The sequence below is a fragment of the Grampus griseus genome (assembly GCF_964374135.1).
Source record: "Grampus griseus genome assembly, chromosome: 2".
NCBI lineage: Eukaryota > Metazoa > Chordata > Mammalia > Artiodactyla > Delphinidae > Grampus > Grampus griseus.
In genome coordinates, this window is record NC_139018.1 from 38,482,730 (window position 1) to 38,504,934 (window position 22,205).

At 39.0% G+C, this 22,205-nt stretch overlaps 1 protein-coding gene across 1 annotated transcript in view; it reads left to right on the forward strand.

Annotated features, from left to right (window-relative positions):
• KCNH5 (potassium voltage-gated channel subfamily H member 5) overlaps positions 1-22,205 on the forward strand; it is a gene marked incomplete at both ends in the record, with an annotated part of 325,030 nt that overhangs the window by 85,795 nt on the left and 217,030 nt on the right. The window contains one exon of the mRNA XM_082649042.1: positions 1,075-1,501. Within this exon, the coding sequence (XP_082505168.1) occupies positions 1,075-1,501 (427 nt within the window). The remainder of the gene's footprint in view (positions 1-1,074; positions 1,502-22,205) is intronic.

Here is a 22,205-nt window from a genome sequence, read left to right on the forward strand (position 1 = left end):
CCCTCATGCACCAGGAATGGCTTTACCCTCTCTACCTGGGTGGCTTATCACATGCTTCCTCAAAAAGTAACTTTGAGAACTTCACTGATTGAATAAAGTCTATGCTATGTTTCCATTTGGATAATGCTATATTTGATGGTTTTTTTTTTTTTTTTGCGGTACGCGGGCCTGTCACTATTGTGGCCTCTCCTGTTGCGGAGCACAGGCTCCGGACGCGCAGGCTCAGCGGCCATGGCTCACGGGCCCAGCCGCTCCGCGGCATGTGGGATCTTCCCGGACTGGGGCACGAACCCGTGTCCCCTGCATCGGCAGGCGGACTCTCAACCACTGCGCCACCAGGGAAGCCCTATATTAAGCTTCTTAACAAAATATGAATTTTCTTGCTGCCATTCCCTTAAAGTATTCTTTTCAATGACTATTGCCAGAAGATGATAGAGTTTTGTAGGTATGTTCCCATTCTAGGTTCAACTCTTCACTTTTTCACAGCTCCACAAATTTAGTGCTTATCATAACTGTGGCAGGAGGTGGTGGAAATAATGGCATTTGCTCATTCTAATATACACAGAAGTATTTCCTGTTTGCTTGACAGTAAAACTAGGATTCCTTTTTCAGAAGTTTTGCTGTTCATAGCATTTATAAAGAAATAAAATTAAATCTTTTAGAGTACAGGAAAAGTTTTGTAGGAAGAAGAAATAAAAGGTCTAAATTCATCACCCTATTTCTATACTCTGAGTATATTGCATTTGAGCTGTTTTCTCCTTTGGTTTTTCTCTGTGCTATTTATACTCCACTTATGAAAATAAACTCCGTCTTCCTTACCTAATGAAAAGTTTTTTTATCTAATAATCTACAAATATCTTTTTTCCTGGTGGGAAGGAATCTGCATTTAAAAAGTTTCTTTATCACTTCAGCTTTTTGTTGTTGTTGTTGACTTAAAGTGGGAGCTGTAGTATGTGTATGTTCTTAGTATATAAATGGTGATTGAGTTCATTAAGGTGAACCACTGTATTGTTTTCCTTAGCCTCTTCTTTTCTGAAAGTGTTGTGTCATTTCTTTTTTTTTTTTTTAATTCAGGGAATCAGCAGTCTCTTCAGTTCTTTAAAAGTGGTGCGTCTCTTGCGACTGGGCCGTGTTGCCAGGAAATTGGACCATTACCTAGAGTATGGAGCAGCGGTCCTTGTGCTCCTGGTGTGTGTGTTTGGACTAGTTGCTCACTGGCTGGCCTGCATATGGTACAGCATTGGGGACTATGAGGTCATCGATGAAGTCACAAACACCATCCAGATAGACAGTTGGCTCTACCAGCTGGCCTTGAGCATTGGGACTCCGTATCGATACAATACCAGTGCAGGGATATGGGAAGGAGGACCCAGCAAGGATTCACTGTATGTGTCCTCTCTCTACTTTACCATGACAAGCCTTACAACCATAGGATTTGGAAACATAGCTCCTACCACAGATGTGGAAAAGATGTTTTCCGTGGCCATGATGATGGTTGGCTGTAAGTATCTTTTCTTTTCTTTTTTTCAAAAAATTATTGTTGTTGATAGTTCTCCAGGCTCCAGTCTCTGACAGGAGTAAATGAAACTACTTTGTCTTCAGAAAAATGTTTAATTCATGTCATTTACATTGGTTTAATTTTTATTCAGCCTTAGAAAATAAAAAGGCAAAATAATATATTTTACTTTTTAGAATGTTTTAGCACATGAAAAGCAGTATGAATGGACTGCTACAAAAATTAGAATGGGAACTCTTTGATATAATTCTGTTCATAGCATTGTACCTGGCAGAGCTATCTCCAAAAGGAGACCAATGTCTAGAAAGGCAGCATCTGGCATATTCCATAGGTTTTGTGGGCAATGCATAAAATTCTGAAAAAGTAGACAGGATCTGATATGAGATACCCTGTTTAGAAAATGTTTTATTTAATAATTAGTTTTATGTAGCCTTTTACAATTAAGACTAGGCAAAGAGTTTATAAGTCTAGTCTCCATTACAAAATTCTAGCTGGAATATATTCCGGTCTGAGAGAATGAAAGTATTAGTAAATGTAAGCTTATTCAGCAGTGACAAAAGTGTCTAGGATGTAGCATATAGACCTGAGTACTAAATGTCTTGATGATGATCTTGGGAGTAGAATTCTCTCTACAGGAGTGAAGGACCAAGTATTCTAAACTCAGACTGAGACTAGATGATACAGAAGATCAGAATTAAGGAAATACATACAAAAGAAAATGTTGAAAAAGGAGTTTTTTGAGGGGGACTTCATCACCATACACACCCTCACGTTGACTTTGATGATTTATCCAAGCCTAGTTCTGAGACCTAGAGTAACCTTAGGACTGGAGTTTTTTGTTTGTTTGTTTGTTTGTTTTTTGCGGTACTTGGGCCTCTCACTGTTGTGGCCTCTCCCGTTGCGGAGTACAGGCTCCGGAAGCGCAGGCTCAGTGGCCATGGCTCACGGGCCCAGCCGCTCCGCGGCACGTGGGACCCTCCCGGACCGGGGCACGAACCCGTGTCCCCTGCATCCGCAGGCAGACTCCCAACCACTGCGCCACCAGGGAACCCCCACACGGGATCTTTTGTTGCGGCACGCGGGCTTTTCTAGTTGTGGTGTGCAGGCTTCTCTCTAGTTGTGGCGCATGGGCTCCAGAGCGTGCGGGCTCAGTAGTTGCAGTGCGCGGGCTTAGTTGCCCCGTGGCATGTGGGATCTTAGTTGTCCAGCGGCATGTGGCATCTTAGTTTCCCGACTAGGGATCAAACCTGTGTCCCCTGCATTGAAGCCGGATTCTTAACCACTGGATCACCAGGGAAGTCCCAGGACTGGAGTTATGATTAGTGTTTTTAGCACCTTTTAAGCCTCTGGGTCATGGTAATTGGTTTTTGGTCTAACCCATCCTTTTTGAGATTCCACATTATAGAATTTTATATTATGACACTAATGGGAAAAATGTTAGAGTCCAGGAATGTCGGCTGACTCGTGAAAGGTCAGTATCTTGGGTCTAAACAAGGTACTTTTCAGAGTTCATAATGTCTGCAGGCTATTGGTCACCAATGTTAACAGTTGTTTAGCCTTCTGTACTCCTTTGTACAGGTACAGAAACAAGAACACACAGGTTCTCTTCACTGCTTAAAAGTAACAGAGGGAGAGTGAGAATTCCAAGTGCTGTTTCCTCCAGAGGCTTTTAGGAGGAAAATGTTCTTACAAAGAGATCTTGATGATCTCTTAATTAAACTACTGCCTACACACTGAAAGTGGTAAGATGTATTGGCAAAAATGGTGCTTTATAAATTCAGAAGACAACGTTTTGTCAGATATAGTATTTATTACTGTACTACTTTTAATATTTATATAATGCATTTTGCCTTATACTTGAGCATAGTTAGATTAAAAAAATTATTTTGAATTACAGATTCACTGGAAGTTGTAAAGACAGTATAGTGAGGGCCTTTGTGCCCTTCCCTTAGTTTCCTCCAATAGTTGTATCTTACATGACTCTAGTACAAGATCAACATTGGCATTGGTACCATGTGTGTATATAGTTCTGTGTTGTTTTATCGCATGTGTAGATTCTGTAACCACCATTGAAATCAAGACACAGAATTGATTCATTACCGCAGAGATCTCCCTCATGTCACACTCATGGGCTTCCCCCAAGCCTCCCTAACCCTGGCAACTACTGATCTGTTCTTTATCTATATAATTTTGTAATTTTGAAAATGCTATATAAATGGAATCATGCAAAATGTGATTTTTTGAAATTGGCCTTTTCCACTCAGCCTAAGTCCCTTGAGATCCATCTGAGTTGTTGAGTGTATTAATAGTTTGTTCCTTCTTATTCCTGAGTAGTAGTCCATGGTTTGGATATACTGCTGTTTAATCATTCATCTATTGAAGGATATTTTGATTCTTTCTAATTTTTGGCTATTACTATAAAACTTCCATGCACGTTTGTGTAGTTTTTTGTTTGGACATAGGTTTTTAGTTCTCTGGGATAAATACCCAGAAAAGAGATTTCTGGGACATATAGTGTCTATTTATTTTTTTAAAGAAATTGTCAAACTATTTTGCAGAGTAGACATACTAGTGTAGTTTGATTTTCAACAAAAGAATAACAGAAAAATAAAATCTATGTAGAGTTGAAGGACACCATTATTTACTTTGTTTCTCAGGCCCCAAAACTTGGGAATCATCCTAGTTTCCTGTTTTTCTCATGTATTACATCTATTCATAACAAGTTTATTGGCTTTACCTTCAAAATACTCCATTCAAACCACTTCTTTAGAAATTCTACTCAATGCCACCCTCCTATAAAAAACCACCACAATGCCAATCACTCTTATTCTCTTCCCTTTAATCTTTTTCTTCATTGTATCTACCAAGACCTGAAACCATGTTTACTCTGTTTTTCTTTTCTTCAGAATGTAAGCTCCATGACACTAGGGCCTTTGTCTACCTTTTTTGCCTCTATATACTCAACTTCTAAATAATTCTTAATGCCATGCTCTATCTAAATTTGTTGTGTGAATGAATGAGGTTGAATATGTCCCTGATGATTATAATAAGAATCTCCTGTCATTGAATCCACCCCAGTTAGGTCTCTGATGAATATACATGCCAGAAAAATGCACACTTTTTGAATTTTAGCCATGACTCCTTTGTGGAAGCCCTGGTGAGCTCACCTGTATTGTCTGCCTGTGGTAGTATAGCAGCTTCTTCAGCTGGATTGCCCCAATCTTGTCTTTCATGAGGCCTGATAATAAGTTCTGAGAGGCTAGTCATTAGAAGCACCAACAACCCTTTCTCCCACCAATTTTTTTTTTTTTTTTTTTTTTTACCATCTACGTTCTGAATTTACCTACATTGGAAATTTTCACATAGATTCAGTTGAGTTTTCAAAACTTCATTTAGTTCAGAGTTGGTCCCATTCTTCTCTACTTCATGTATGGCTAATTATATTGCTATATCAAAATTTCTTTCTCCTCTCTTCGTCAGTTCCTGTCTTAATTTCAAGATGAAGTTCTGGTCATAAAGTGGATGCTTTTCTTCCTGAGTTTCTGCTATCTCCTTTCAACACCTGAATAAACCAATATCTGACATCTTTTACCTGTCGAATTCGGTTTTCTTTTTATGCCTCTGAACAAATCCAGCTTCTATAGCCAAAGTGTTCCAAGGAGATGCCTTTTAATTTCCTTCTTAGTTCTTGGGTCCTTAGTAATTTCATGGAATATTTCCTTTGCAACAACCCAAGAAGCTGATAGAAAACTGTTAAGACCCATGAAGTGTTGCAGTAACTTCCCACAATTCCAAACTAATTAGACACACATGCACAAAATATCAACCAAATGTGGCCATTTCAGCTGTTTGTGATCCTAGTATGATTTTTTTCCTGAGATAGTGTTGCCAAAATCTTGGCTCCCTGTACACTGATGTCAAAATGAGATACAGAGACAGAGTTTTGGAGGAGAAAGAAAGGGTGGCTTTATTCTTTGCCAGACAAAGAGGGGAACACATCAGGGTAGCACCTCAAGAACTGTGCCCCGCTCCCTGGGGAATAGGGAGAGGTCTTATAGTCAGGGCTCATGGTCAGGGGTATGTGATAAGGATCAAGGTGGTAACAGTTCTGCATTCTTCTTTCTTCTGCAGTTTCAAAAGGGTGGGGTTGCTGACAAGATGAGGGTGTGTGCAGGGTCTCCGGTGGTCACTCTCCTAATCTTGATGCGCTTCTCTGGTCCCTTTAATCTTGCCTCAGGTGGTTTCCTGGCTGCAACTGTTCGAATCTGCCCTTTGGAACTCAGGGAAGGTCATGGAGGCTGGAGTCTTGCCTATAAGAAACGGGGGACAAAAAGGCCTCTGTGCCTGGGAGCCCCATAGAGCCCTGCTGTGTGTGTGTGTGTGTGTGTGTGTGTGTGTGTGTGTGTGTGTGTGTGTGTGTGTGTGTGTGTGTGTGTGTGTGTGTGTATGTGTGATGGAGAAGGGGAGTAAGGGAAGAGGGAGATAGAAAACTGGTTTATGCTTTCAGCTGTGCTAGGATCTAGTCAATCTGTGCTGGCTATTTGAGAAGCACCACTTGTAACCTTATAACTCAATAACTGAGAAAGATGTTTTGTCAAAAAGTTGTTGGAGTTACCAAGTGCCTATTTTCTGTTGAGAAAGTAATCACGGCTTGTAAATGATAGCTTCATTTTTCTGGAGAAGTCATCTGAAATTTTTGTGCCTTCCAGCAAAATTTAAAAATTTCAGTGGCAGCAATTCCGGTTCCTAGATATTTTCTGAGCCCTCCTCTTTCTTTAATGGCCTTTCCTCTGAGACTCCTCGGTTCTTTCTGTTACTGAGTCCAAGCTCGCTCTGTTCACCGCGAGACAGGCCAATAAATCGGTAAACGAGGTGTTGAGGCAAGGAAAGACGGCAGACCGAGAAGATGGCGGACTAGTGTACCCAAAAAAACATCTTATGGGGTCTGGATGCCAGTTTCTTTTATAGAACAGAGAGGGGAAGAGTTGAGGAAGAAAAGTAAAAAGGCCATTTGTCTTGCAAAATCTTCTTGCTTGGCCTGCATCAGGGAGGGGATGTGTTAATTTCTTCTTTTCTGCAGCCATTCACAGGTGGGCAGGGTCAGAATGTCTCTCTGTGAGCTGAGCAAAGTCCTTTTAGTTTGTCAGGCAGAGGGTCAGGGTTCCCTGTGGCAGGCCATTATGTATACTTACAGCTGTAGGTAGTGATTATGATAAGAAAAGCAATGAAAAGCAAAGGTAAAAGTTAAAGAAACAGAACCAACGTGGAGTCAGAATTCGCTCTTCCCTGTTAGATTGCCCCCTGATGCTAAATTGCATGTAGGCTCTGTCCTGGACCACAGTCTCAAAGGTCTCCTTGTTGATATCAGACAAATCTTCAAACAAAGTTTATGACCACGGCCTCCCTTCAATCCCAGTCACCTTATGTTTCCCCTTGATCCCTTCTATGTCAGCAGGATCCCAGAGTATTTCTCTTACCTGCTGTCTAGGGATTTCTTAGGCTTATATCCTTTGTTCCTACATTCCCTCAAGGTAGAGAACCCTCCTGCTCAGATTCCAGATCTGGAAGTGTTGTTGTGTTTTTTACCTCAAATTTGTCTTCTCTTAGTTTTGGCATGCTCTATGCCTTGAGTGCACTCCTTGGTTCTGGTAGCAGCCATTACTACCCCAGGACAGGCAGTTCTGAGTGAACCTGACTACTCTGCTGATATTCACGAAATTCACTACTAAAGGGCTTTTGTGAAAAAGAGCATTTTCGAAGTTTAGTTCTGCAGCAGTTATGGAGAATAGCCTACCTTACTTTTTAGATCAAGATGTGGGTAATCTCTGCTAATTTGCTCAGTAAATACTTAGTGATGCCTTCCTGAAATATTTTCAAATCCATTTCATTTATATAATCTTATTATTGAGCCCCTAGTAACATTCTTTTTTTTCCCAAAGATTAGCAGACTGACTGATTTTGCTTCTATTTAGAAAGCACCTTCATACACTGATGATTTGTTTTGATGGCTATAAAACAAAGGAATATGAATTGGAATATTCTGATATGATTATCCTTTTTGTCTTAATGTATTTTTATGAATCCTCTTTTAAAGAGGATTTATCAAGAAAGCAATTGCTTAGCTCCTTCTTCGTTACTAAATAATCACATAAAATATTTTAGTTTAATCCAACAATTATAAAAAACTTTACATTTGCATATTTCACTACAATTTTATAAAAAAAGAAACAAAATAAAAATGTGAACAACTTTTTGCCATAAATCATGTCCAACCATAAATTAGTTTGCTTTTGTTGGCTTTGTTCTGTTTTAATATACTATAAAATATTAAATACATTAGTAAACATGTAGACAGTATATTTCAAAGGACTATAAGTATTTGGGTATTTATTTTATTTAAAAACATTTTTCACTCTTTCCATTGTTGTCTGCTTAGTTGCTAAATTGAGGCAGCCTACCTCACATGGTATATGACACTCAGAATTTGTCCTGGTAGGATGCCATCCAAACTAAGTCCTTAAGAGTAAAGCAAAGCAAAATGAAAAACTACAAATATGAAAATTGCTGAGGTTTAATTGGTAGAGAAGAAACCCAGTTATAATAATGCTAATCTGCAATTTTTAAATAGGATGTAATCCATGACAGCTCAGACAGTCTAAGGACTTTCTGTAATTCACTGGCAAATGGTTTAGCACATTTAGAAGAATAGCAGGGGAGTGGGATGTGTACGACAGGAAATTTGAATCTCCACGTGGGTGGTTAAGAGCCACCAGGGAGCACTTAGTTACACACTGGTCACTCAGCATCACACATCGGAGACTGATGCCACACATCATATTCTCCAGTTCATGGGCTCAGTTAGCACTCTCTGTGGGGTTCAGATAAAAGCCAAACTGAGATTATGGGCATTGCCCTCACCCCCTCCATAGGAAATGGAAATAAATACAAGATGGTGAGACTCAGAGATTGGGAGATTACAGAATAAGGTGGAGCAAAGGGCTGTGTGACCTTGGATGGTTTTTGGATCTCTTTGGGTTTTAATTTTTTCAAGTGTGAAATGCAGATTTGAGATAAATGACTTTTAAGGTTCCTTTCAGTACTAACATTCTGTATATCTAAAATTCGGTTAGCGCAGTTATGCCACTGTCCTTAGAATTGGACTGGTTATTGGAGATGAGGTTAATATGGAAAAGGAAGGGGTGTCACTTAAAAGTTTTAGGGCTTTTCATATACAGTGCATATCTTGTTTTATGGAGAATAAGATGTGTCTTATATGGAATATATTTAATAAAGAATTTAGAGGGAAGAACTTCAGGGAATATTATGGAGAATAAAATTATACTTTTGGAAAGAGCAGTGTTTTTCCATATAGAAGCTAGGAAGACTGAAAGGCATTTGCCTCAGGGCATAGGAATAGACCCCAGGGAGAGTGCCCAGTGGGGACTCTGAAGGATATTTGGCCTGGATGGATATCTAGGCAGGTTAAAAGTGAGTTGTTACACTTTTCCAAAATTAAAAAAAAGTTTCTTTACAAATCTTAACATGAAACTTTAGGTGACACAGATATAATATTAAGTTATATGTTAAAATTTTTCTTGCCCTCACTATTGTGGTGTAGGTAGGAAATGGAGTGTGAACATACTGATTTTTAATTCTGGTTTTAGTTTTAACCAGATGGAGAGAGCTTTAAGCTTAATGTTTATTTTAGAAACTGGGTCAATTCTTTGTATCTGCTTTACCCCTGCTTGTAAAAAAAACTTCTTCTTTTTCTCTTCTCTTTTCTTTAATGAGCTGAGTATCCCATGAAGAAAAATGTTTCGTGGAGCCCAAAGTTCAGGGTTATAGGCACCTTTTTTTATGGTTTAGTAGTTTCAGATGTACAGTCCAGTAGTTTGAAAAAGACTGTGAAGTGGACTTTACTCCCTGTTTCTTATTCAAAACAGAACTTGTATCTTTCGCAGGAATGTTCTTTTATACTCATATTTCTTTTTATGCCTAGTCACATTTTCACAAAACCTCTCAGATTCTACAAAGTTTGAGTTTTCCCAGAAAACAACAGGAAATTTTCTCATTCGCCTATTAAGTAGCCCACGTCTGTGCAAGGATTTGGTCTCTGGAACTACCTTGTGTCCCTGTATTACTCAAAATTATTGAATTCATTCAGCATTATGCCAGGTGTTCTGGTAGTTATTGGTATTAGGGAGACAGCCTGGATACTTCCTAACCCTCAATAAGTTAGCGGTATGGTGAGTGTCAGACAAAAAAATATCACTGAATCCTCTCTCTCTCTCCTTCTCTCATTCTTTTCAACCCCATCTCCATTCCCATCTCAGTCCCCATCGTCATCCCGGACCCTATCTCTCCATCTCCCTCTCCCTCTCTATCTCCATCTCTATCTCATCTCTTTTTGTACTTTGAGCTAAGAGCTAAGACTGAACAGGTGAATAAGGAACTTGGGCTGAAGAGTAAGGCTGGTAAGAACAGAGTCTCTGCTTGTCCTGTTTATTGTATTTTTAGCACAAAGTATTGTGCCTAGTTGGTAGCTGTGCTAATTAAACATATGTTGAATAAACAAATGAATAAACAAGTTCACCTGCCTCAGCCTGAGGAATCCAGGAAGGTTTCTAGGAGAAAGTGACTCTTGAGCTCAGAATACAAAAACAAGTCTGTGAATGAGGCAGGATTTAGGTACTTTCTAGGTAAAGAGAACCCATGTGAAAAAACATAGGAATGAACTGGGTTGGCCTTTTCTGCTGCACTCCGTGTATTTCACTTTGGCTTGAAGAGAAAGTAGATGTGGATGGGGAGGAAGAAAGGAACCAAGGTGCCAAAAGGCTTTGTATAGCTTGAGAAGGAGTTTGTCTTTTATCCTAAAGGTTATGAGCTAAGGCAGAAGTATTTTATTCTTCAGTGCAGAAGATAGATTGGAGGAGATACAGGCTGTGGGCAGAGAAGCAAATTGGGGGCTGTGGCAGTAATCTAGGAAGACATAAATGAGGTGGCAGGGATAGGGAGGATGATGGTATGGCTTAGAATCGGTAAAATCTTTTTTTTTTTTTTTTTTCTGTAAAGGGCCAGATTGTAACTGTCTTAGGTTTCAAGGGCCATAATGTCTTTGCTGCAACTACTCATTGTGCTGCTGTGGTGCTAAAGCAGCCATAGACAGTACACAAACCAATGAGCAGAGCTGTGTTCCAGTAAAGCTTTAAGCAGGTGGTATTTGGCACATGACCCATCGTTTCCCATGGTCTAGCACAGACAGTATCGGCTGTGAAAAGACCATGGACTTTGGAGTCAGACAAATCTAGGTTCGATCTTTTTTTTTTTTATCACTTGTTAAGAATTTACATCAGTCATCTAAACCCTCATCTGTAAAAGAGAGATAATAGTCCCTACATTACAGAGTTATTTGAAATACTCAGTAAAAGATTGTATGTAAAGTTGCTGAAACATTGTTTTAAGTTGTTATGGTGATCAAACGAATGAGTGAGATATGGTAGAAGGAAGAGTTCAAAAGGACTTGTAGATTTCTGGCTAATTCAGCTGAGTGAAAGACAAAGCTCTTTTCTAAGATGAGAAAGAAGGGGCAGGTATTACTGGGGCAAGAGTGCAGTTCTTTTTTGGGCATGTTGAGTGTGAGGGGTCTTCAAGTCATTTGTTAGAGATGTCCATGAGGTTAGAAGTGATAGAAGTAAGAAGTGTGGCTTTTGGGTTCCAGAGACATGAGGCACTGAGAAATCTCTTTAGGAATCACAGTGTAGAAAAAGGAATTGATGTCAAGAGCATGCAAGATAGAGTCAGAATGAAGCTGACCAAGGGTGGACCCTGGAGGAAGGAGAGCCAGAGAGGTTAGGAAGAGAACCCAGAGGGGTAAAAAGGAAGCATGGATCCAGAAGAAGGGTTTGTTGCTAACAAAGAATGAGAGAGAACTTGAGGAAGTAAGGGGGAACAGCAAGACAATGGATATTGAATCAGGGGCGATCTGACTGGAATTAGGAGGCCATGTGACCTTCCATGAGTAGTTTCATTGGATAGTTGAAGGGAGAGAGCCACAGGGGCATTTGTCTTTATGAGCTCTAAGTCTTTTTTTTTTTCTATGTGAAGGAAAATAATTTTAATCAGTAGCCGTTAACCTAGTGCAGGTAGACTATGCTTGTACAGTATTTTTCACTACCAGTGTTGCTTTTATCTGAATCAACTTTCAAGTTCAATAAAATATATTTAAATTAGATTATTAGGTGTATTATATATGCGTGGAGTTTCCTTTCATGTTACAAAATAGAAAACAAAAAACTGACTTTGAGAGAAGTTTTTATGAAATCCCACTTTCTAAGAACAGGCATTTTAGTCAGGGGAGAATTTTATTTACTGATGACTACAAGATGATTTGGGACCTTAGAATAAATTTAGTTTTGATTTCTGTGAATGTATATTGCCAGGGACAGGTTGTTACCTTGTAGGAGAAGTGGTGCTCTGCCGTAGAGAGCACTGGGGACTTGCATGATCCTTACATAAGTAGTATCAAGGATCAGTGGACATATGATTTAAATTTTGCTGGAGATAAAATAGTTAGATTTTTTCCCACAGGTTGAAGGACTAACAAGTCCATAGATGAATATATTTAGAACATGTTAAGATAAATATCATTCCCAAAGACCTTTATGCATGGATTTAAGAACTGCTTTGGAATGCTCCAAGAGGGGATTTTCTTTGGGGCAGTTTCTAAGCCAACTAGTTCCCAAGTGACTGCTTCTAACCTTCTTATTTAATTTTTACAAAAATTGTGGTGACTGAGGTAGGCCTCCCTTGGAGTTCAGGTGCCATGCTCACGGTCTTGGGTTTGGGCTGCGTGTGTAGGAAAGAAGATTTCTATGGGATGAGAACTATATCCAGGTTGACTCTCTGGAAATATTGGAGGCTTTTAAAAATTCTCTCTGGAGATAGCTCTGGAACTACCCTTTTAGATCCTCTCTTCTTTAAAGTCAAATTTATGTTTAACAACCCCCAAAAGGCTTAATATGTGAAAGTCTAATTTGGGAGACTTACAGATTTAAAATGAATCTGTAAGGGAAGGAAACTTAAATTCATGCCTCTGGTTAGACTTTAGCAAAGCAGACAGGTCTAGTGTTGACTCTTTTAATGAGCCTTATGGGGTGGAAGCCAAGACATTGGTAACTTTTCTTATACTGAGCTGCGTATGTGTTTGCCTGTCAGATTCCTTAGAAAAGGCCTCAAAGGACCTTCATAATAGGTGTGTTCCCCCAACTCCTTCCCTTAGCAGGGCCAGTCTTGAGAATAACATCACTTCCCTTCACCTCTCCCCACCATTACTCACACTGACTCTCTAGATTCCATCATCCCTAAACAATTCGCAATCTGGATCTACCTGCCTCTTTTGCTCCTGTTCCAGGATTGCTGAGCACAAGCTGGAATAAACCACACAGCCCTGTGAATAGGTGCCACTAAAATGCATGGTTCACAACCTTAGGGATCTTTACTTATTTTAGGTCATCTCCTGCTCACGTTTGCTGAGCAGCTATTCTTATGCAACTTACAATGTTTTCCTTCCACTTCTCTAAACCTATGACGACCCTTCTCCACCTCAGCAGATGGCCCTCCTTTTATTTCTCTGAAAAAGAAAGGACAACTGTAGCAAACATGCACTCCTTTTGTTCCTGACCCCCTTCTGACAAAGGCAGGGTAGAGGAGGGGTGGGGGTGAGAGGGAGGGGGCCGGCAACATGCACAAAACCTCACAGGCCAAGGTAGTGGCTTTTCTTCTGACTCAGATGGGGGGACTTTTGAAGGTTTGGGGCCAAAGAGTGGTATGATTTGTCTTATGTTTTATAAAGATCAATCTGGCTGCTGCGTGGAAAATGAGCTATAAGGGGACAAGGATGCAAGAGGGCAGACAGGTTAATAATAGTCAAGGTGAGAGATGATGGTGGTAGTAGTTAGAATTGATTAGATTCTGGACAGATGGTTAGGACCAATAAAATGTGAGGGTATGAGAGAAAGTGAAGGTCAGCATCTACTTTTAGGCTTTGGTACAAACAACTGTGAAGCTAAGTTGTGCATGGTCATTTGTCATGTCTAATGGGCAGTTACATATATGAACCCAGAGTTCTGTGAAGTGGTCTTGGGTGTGGACATAGATATGCTTTGTCTCTTGATATTTTATTTCCTCCAATTTTTTGCCCTTCTTTTTTCTGTGTTGTCCATCTCTCTGTCATTCTACTGGCTCTTTCTCATCAGCCCATAAACATGGTCATGTCTCTTCAATCCTAAAAAAAAATACACATATGTGAATAAAACACTTGACTTTGCACTCTCTTTAACTATTGACTATCTACCAATTCTCCCCATTTTAAGTAGGCTTCCTAAAGCATGTGTCTTTACTTTCTTATCTCCATTTTCTACCTATTGAAAGCGGACTTCTTCTCCTGTACCACCTCTCAAAGTACATTTGCCAAATTTCACAAACACCTTTTCATGCATATAGAGACATCTCCCTTGGCTTTGTCGACCTAAAAAACAAGAATCCAGTTCAAGAGGCAAAGTGTTTATTTGGGATAAAAGAATTACAATTGAGTGTATACAGATATAGGTAGAAACCCAAATAGTGTTCTGATTATATGAGAGGGGCTCAGGGTTTTCTCTCATGAGAAAGAAAGGAAGATGAGGTAAGTTGTTGTTTTTTAGAAGTGTTCATTGGTACAAGATGATGAAAAGCTAGATTTGTACTTCATTGATTGGTCAGGTGACGTAGTCACTAGGTAAATGTTCATTTATTATCCTTTCAATAGACAGGATATTCTGGTTTCTTTTGCTTACTTCTTGGACTGGTGGCAGATTGGTCCAGTTCAGAGGTACAGAAAATGGGACGTACAAAGTTATTCCTCTGGAATGGTTGTTCTGGCTCTATTTTAAATGGCTCTACTAATGTCATCTTTCACAGCTTCTTTGATGTTTATCTCTCCCTGGTTCCCCTCCCACTGCTCTGGCTATTTCTTCTCTGTTGCTTTGTTGGATCATTATACTCTGTCTGTCTCTTAAATATTGAACACTGTGATACTGGCAACAAATTATTGAAAGATCAAGGGCAGCTCTCCTGATAGGCTGAGCAGTGTCTCCCTACCAGGAGTGATTTAAGGGAGCCAGCCATCTTTCAGATATATCCCTGATCACTTTGCCTGATGATCCCTGCTTTGCGGGTCCTTCCCTTCAGAAGGCCCCCGTGAAACTGTCATTTTGTTCTCTGAACGGTGAAAGTCTCTAGCCCCCATCAGCATGTCAGCACAGACATGTGCTGTGCTGACAAACTAGCTCACTGTCACAATGAAGAGAAAAGAGATGCTGAGATTTCGAAGGAGGGTGGAGAAAGCATTCGGAGCATGGGGTGCTGCTTGGCAGGCAGGGGTGGAAAGGAGCGAAGGTGATGATGCCAAGAGGGAAGAGACTCTTCCAGAAGGATAGTTTTTTTCTTCCTACCTCTATGGTGGGAAAATAATCAGGGATTGATGATTCATGCCCCCTTTCTCTGGTTTCCTGCCATGAGAACCTTCTTCCAAAGCCTGTCTAAAGTATCCCTGCCCTTTATTTATATCCCATTATCCCTTTATTATGGTCTGTAATTATAGTTTTTGATTCTTTATATATTTACTGCTTGTCTCTCCAGCTAGAATGGGAGCCAGGAAGACAGGGAGCTTGTCTGTTTGATTCAACTGTATCTCTGTTGTAACAGGAACATAGTAGGTGCTCAACAAATTCTTTAGAAATGAATGAATGGATTTTGGTACTCCATATGTGAAAAGTTGTAAATTAAGAGCAAAGCAAAACCATACTGGTTCTCCAGAACTGAGATTTTGGTGTTGGGTTTAAATAGATATACAATAAAACTTAGATATATGAATATGTGATTGACTTCAGTTTTCTGTAACAGAGCTCACTTAGTTTGTGACCCACACCCCCCTACTCTTTTCTACCTTTCAAAGTGCCCTTTGATGCTGCATCTGTCCTGTGGTTGTACCTGTCACTCTGTGTCTGTCATGTCCCAGAATTCTGGATGGGAAGTAAGATACACTTCCCTGTTGTTTTCAGATTTCCTCTCAACCTATTTTAGGTTTCTCTTTTTCACCTATATTTCTTTCCATTCTGCCCACCTAGGTTTCACTGCCCCTTCCTCTGACCCCATGTTTTCTGGGAAAAGAGCTAAGATTTAACAGTAAAAACAAAGCACAATAAGAGTAACAACAAAAAAGCCATTTGCTATCTCAGGGGCCTGGCACTTGCAAAGGAAATCTATGCTTTCAAGATTATTGTTTTGGCTATGGGATTGAAAAATGTCTAATTTGAAATTCAAAGCTATGCTGCTTTCTTTGTTCTCAGCTGTATTTACACTTCCCTTGAAAAGTGACTGCCACTGTTTCAGTGGGAGGATGGCAGAGGGGCCATTAGGAAGAGCAAGGGATTAGAGGGACGAAAATACCGTGTGTGTGTGTGTGTGTGTGTGTGTGTGTGTGTGTGTGTATGTATGTTTGTGTGTGTGCGCACACACACACACACACACAATCTCACGTGTTCCTCATCCTCAATCATAAGTGAGTTTCTGGCATAAGTGAATGAATTTGCCACACTCCCAATCTCTTTCTTTTCTTTGCTTATAGAGGGAAACCACCTGGGAATTTAAGTGGTTTGGAAACAACCATTTGTACCATAGACAGAATTTGATGATAAAGTTTGAATATTCTGTTCTATAGAGGCAACATAAGGTTAGGACTCTTTCAACTTAGGTCAGAAGCAGAGATGATCATTTTTTGGTTTTTGTTTGCTAAAGAAAGAAAATCATATAAGTGTATTTTAGAGAAATATGCATCTTAAAACAAGTTAAGATAATGGAAAGTGTTTCCATTCATCCAAAGAGAGATTTTACTGGATTTTGATGTTTGGTGAGAGGCTTCCTATAGCTGTGTGACTCTGTTAGTTTAGTCATTAGAGAGAAATTCCCAGAGGAAAAAAAAGGTGATTGTAATGGAAGTTGGTTAATATGACAGCACCAGACAAGACAGCTGAGATAAACAAGAAAGAACCCAAGTCACACAGAGGAAGGGACGGAAATCCCAAATATTTTCTGAACCTCTGGTGTTCCTGGCTTCTTTTTAATTTAATTTGAAAGGTAATTCAGATTATCTGCCTGTTTTCTTTTGTTCTTAATTTAATTTTTACATCAAAGTAGTACATACACATAAAGAGTCAAATAGTACTGCTAAGGTTTATTTTGAAAAATAGAGGTTTACTTTTCTCCATGCCTTCTCCCATTTCCCAGAGACTACTTTAAAATATTTTTACTTTTGGGGTAATATTTATCTTTTTTTCCTCTAAATACCATGATTATTGGAGAGGATTTTCAGTTTCAGTCATTAGCTGTTGACTTACATCTTTGGAAAATGCCCCCTGTCCCTTAACCACCACTTCGTACACATATATACATTTCCAATTTTCTATCTTCTCAGTATATTTAGATCATGCATTTGATTGAATCAGTAGTCGGTGTTCATTTTTATGACTTGCAAACACTATTTCTATCTGAGTTGTGTGGTATTCGATCATTATCTTCCCATGCCACATTTGGTTTTCCCCAGGGTAGTTATGGTCATTCCAATTATTTTCTTAGTTTTCCATGTGCTTCTCTTTATTTCATTTCCAAAGTCTCCTGTATTGTGTAGCTCTTTCTCAATATGCTCATATTAGGTAGGGATCAACATCTTGTCTTTGGAGGCACCTTTCTTGGAGCCTTCTGACTATTCTGACCTAATCTCTGGAGTCTGATCCACAGCTCTCAGCCTGATACCTCCCTTCATCCATGATCTTCAGGATTCCCTTTGCCTTTCTCTTTTATGGACTCCTTGTTTTCTCTGTCTGTTTTCAAGAAACAACTCTTACAATATTAGCCTTCAGAGAAAGGATAGATAAAAGATATTTGGGCGGGGGGAGGATTATACATGTTTTAAGATGGCTTTCATTTATCCTTACACTTAATTGAGAGTTCTTCTAGGTAGAGATTTAAAGGTTAGAAATGATTTTATGTCCGAATTTTGGGTCATTCCTCCTTTGAATTTTGAATGGAACTATTCAGAAGACTGATTCCAGTCAAGTCTTTTTATTTTTTAGATTGAAGTATAATGGTCTATAACATTTTTATTAGTTTCAGGTATATAGCATAATGATTTGGTATTTGTATATATTGTGAAATGATCATCACAATTAGTCTAGTTAACATCCATTAACTTACATAGTTACAAAAAATTTTATTTCTTGTGATGAGAACTTTTAACATCTTCTCTGTTAGCAACTTTCAAATATGCAATATATTATAGTCATCACACTGTACATTACATCACCATGACTTATTTTATAACTAGAAGTTTGTACCTTTTGACTCCCTTCACCCAGTTCTCCCACCCCTACCCTCTGTCTCTGACAACTGCCACCAACCAATCTATTATCCGTATCTGTGAGCTTGGTTTTTTCAGTTTTTTTTGGGGGGGCAGGATTTCATTTTTCATGGTTGAATAATATTCTATTACATATATCTATATACCACATTTTCTTTCTCCATTTGTCCATTGATGGGCACTAAGGTTTGTTTCTATATCTTGGCTGTTGTAAATAATGCTACAATGAACATGGGGATGCATATATCTTTTCCAGTTAGTGTTTTTATTTTCTTCAGATAAACACCCATGGAATGGCTAGATCATCTGGTACTTCTATTTTTAATTTTTTGAGGAATATTTGTACTGTTTTCCATAGTGGCTGCACCAATTTCATTCCCAGCAACAGTACACAATGATTCTCTTTTCTCCACATCCTCACCAACACTTGTTATTTCTTGACTTCTTTGTAATCGCCATTTTAACTGGTGTGAGGTGATATCTGATTGTGTTTTTAATTTGCATTTTCCTGATGATTAGTGATGTTGAGCATCTTTTCATGTACCTGTTGGCCTTCATGTACCTGTTGGCCTTCGTGTACCTGTTGGCCTTCATGTACCTGTTGGCCTTTTCATGTACCTGTTGGCCTGTATGTCTTCTTTGGAAAAATGTCTATTCAGATCTTCTGCCCCATATTTAAATTGAATTTTTTTTTTTGCAGTTGTATGAGTTCTTTATATATTTTGAATATTAACCCCTTAAAAGATATCTGAGTTGCAAATATTTTCTCCCATTCAATAGGTTGTATTTTCATTTTGTTGATGGTTTCCTTTGCTGGTCAGAAGATTTTTATTTTGTTGTAGTCCCACTTGCTTATTTTTGCTTTTATTGCTTTTGCTTTTGGTGTCAGATCGATTCAAATCTTGATGCTTGTAAATAATATATTTTTCTCTCTTCTTACTTTCTGGAAACCTTTAAAATCTTTTGGTACCCAGTATTAGGAAATACTATGGTGATGTCTTTTTCTTTGGTTCTGTTTTCATCCACTTTTCTGGATTCTCAATGGGCATGTTTCATCATTTGGATATACCTATTTTTCACTCCTGGGAAATTTTCTTGAGTTATTTTCTTGACAGTTCCTCCTTTTTCTTATCTTTATTGAAACTCCTACTGTTTGGAAGTCGAGTCTTCTGGATTGATTTTCTAATTTTCTCATCCCCTTTCTATGATTTTCTGTAATTTTGTCTTTTTTTTTTCACTCTATGGTCTAGAAGTTTTCCTCAAGCTCATTTTCTAATCCTTCTGTTGAATTTTTTTTTCTCCTAGCCTATGTTAATTTCCAAGAGCTCTCGAGCTTTATCTTTGTTCCTTCTTAAAACATGCTGTTTTTGTTTCATAACTTCAAAATCTCCTCTTTTCTCTCTGAGGATGTAAGAGAGTTTATACACAGTTTTCATATGCTCACATAGTCTCTGTTTCCTTTGAGTTGAGTTTTGGTTTGTTGGTTTTGGTCTCTGTTTCTCATGTAGGAGGCTTTATGCAGATGTCTAGGAATCCTGGCTTTCTTTTTATGGCTGAATTTGTGACTGTGGCCTTAATGTAGGGAGATCTGATTGGGTCATTTTGTGGGGAATACTCAACATCACTATTTTTTACTTCATTTCTGTTGGGCCGCCCATTTTCCCAGAGAGGAATTTTTCCAATTTCTAGTCTGGATATTCCTTGCTTCCAGCTTTCTGGGAGCTGAATGTGGAAATAAGCTAGGGGGTTGACATCCAGTTTGGACACTTTCAAATAATCCCCCTGATTTCAGTAGCTACCCCTACTTGAGACTCTCCCTAGTCTTCAGCTGAGGTGTGAAATGGACAATTGCCCAGCTCTGTGGAATTAAGAAGGCGTCTGGGAGATGGATATCCATCTACTTTTTCAACAGACTTTCAACAAATCCTCCATTTTCAGCTCCCTTTTGCCCCCTCACTTCCAGAAGTATCTGGTGGTAGCAATTCCTGGGATATTTGGAGGTTCTGTACTGCAGATCAGTTTGGTTCTTGGCTTTCCCCGTGCTGGTTTAAGATTCAGCTTTCTTGGATCTGCTAAGTCAGTTACTACTTGTCCTATGCTTTCCAGTTTCAGAAGTTTTTGTTGTTGTGTGTTCTCCTATTTTCTTTGTCCTTGTAGTATCACAATTTAAAGAATCCATTTACTGTTTATTTTGTGGAGTTTTGAGAAGAAGCAGAGGCACATGCATGTGGACAATCCTCCATATTGACCATATTGGCTGAGCCTTTCTGTCTTTTTGCATGGTTCTCTCAGTTATGCTGGTTCTTCTCTTTCCTTTGTTTATTATCCAGATTTATACAGCTCTTGATCTAAAAATTTTCACTGCTATTTACCATTTGTCTCAAGCTACTTGGTTAGTAGGGAATATCCCATCCTTACTAAACCCATCAGAAGTCCACTGCTATAATATCTGTCTACTTAACCTGTAAGTCTACTCCACTGTCTGCTTGGCCTCTCAGCTATGCTCTATGGTCCCTGATCTTTGGAAGTCCTGTGCTGTTGTGACAATCTCTGCTCAGTCATTCTCTCTGGCATTCTTTCCCCCTGTATTCATTAGAGCCAAGCTTTCTCTTATACTACATTAGTCCTCAAGCCCATCTCCAGCAGAGCATCTTTTTCCAATCCCTTAAATATATAGAATGACACTGTAAAAATGATCAAATACTCTGTCATTAGCTAGATTGAATTGGGTGGGGGTGGGTCTAACCTTTTCATGTAGGTTTATACTTTAGAATTAAAGGGAGGCATAAAATTTATCAGTATCATGGATGAAGCCAGACCAAAATATATTCAGTTTCTTAAAGTCAGGATTCTGTTATACTCTTAGGACTAGAAGTGGTTGGCAATAAAGGGGTGAAAGGAAAAACCACTCTCAGTACTGTGGCCTAAATTTAAGTCAATCAGGGCTAAATTCCTCTTCTATCAGCCTTTAATAAACAGCATTCTATAGTCCACAGTGAATTCAGCACAGTGATGTTTGGATTTTGTTGAGAAACCTGTTATTGGTGTTTCTCAGTTTGTATTTGCTCTGAAATACTGTCAGTTGGAATACTTCACTGAGGCAGTCAGTGTGGGATGGGAACATATGTGCCGTTGATGAAAGCTGCTTTGCAGTGAAAATCACTGGGATTCCTGTGAAGCTCTATCTTGTGAACATTGTTATATGAGCACTACCTTTAAAATATTTGGCTTGAGTCTGAAATCCTAAATAGGTTTACAGACTACAGGCCTACCAGCTGAGCAGGAGTAAAAATGAAAGATTTCACTATTGTGTTATGTGGAGCTTTTCTGTTGTCAGATAGAACTTTGAATACATAAATTTTAATCAAGAGAAGCCTGACTAATAAAAATCATCATGGTTAGTGGTAAAAAGTAAGCTTTAAAGGCATTATGATTAAAGGCTGTGTCCTCATTATAAATCACGTAGCCAGAATTTCTGGAATGAAGAAGGGAGAAAATGGTGTGGGATGAGGTCAGAAAGGTAATGGGACCTGATCATTCAGAGCCCTGGAGACTATGTTATTTTGTGGACGGGAACCTCAAGAGTGTTCTGAGCAGACAATGACATGAATTTGCATTTTAACAGGATCACTCTGGCCACTGTGTTGAAAGTTAACTCTAGGTGACAAGGGATGGAAGAGACAATTCAGGGACATTCTTGCAGTAATTTTAGTGAGAGGTGCTGGTGGCTTGGATAAAGATAGTAGCAGTGGAGATAGAGGGCAGTGGGTAGGTCCTAGTTACATTTTGAAAATCAGACATGGTGCATTTTTAAATTAAAATACAGTTGATTTACAATATTATATTAACTTTAGGTGTGCCAGCATAGTGATTCAGTATTTTTGCAGATTATACTCCATCAAAAGTTATTACAAGATGATGGCTAGAATCCCCTGTGCTATATAATACATCCTTATTGCTTCTCTATTTTATACATAGTAGTTTGTATAAACTACTCTTAATCCCAAACTCCTGATTTGTTTCTCCCACCTTCCCTCTCCCCTTTGGTAACCACTAGTTTGTTTTCTATATCTGTGAGTCTCTTTATGTTTTGCATATATATTCTTTTTTTAGATTCCACATGTAAGTGATATCTTACAGTATTTGTCTTTCTCTGTCTGACTTATTTCACTAAGCACAATATTCTCTAGCTCCACCCATGTTGCTGCAAATAGCAGGATTTCATTCTTCTTTATG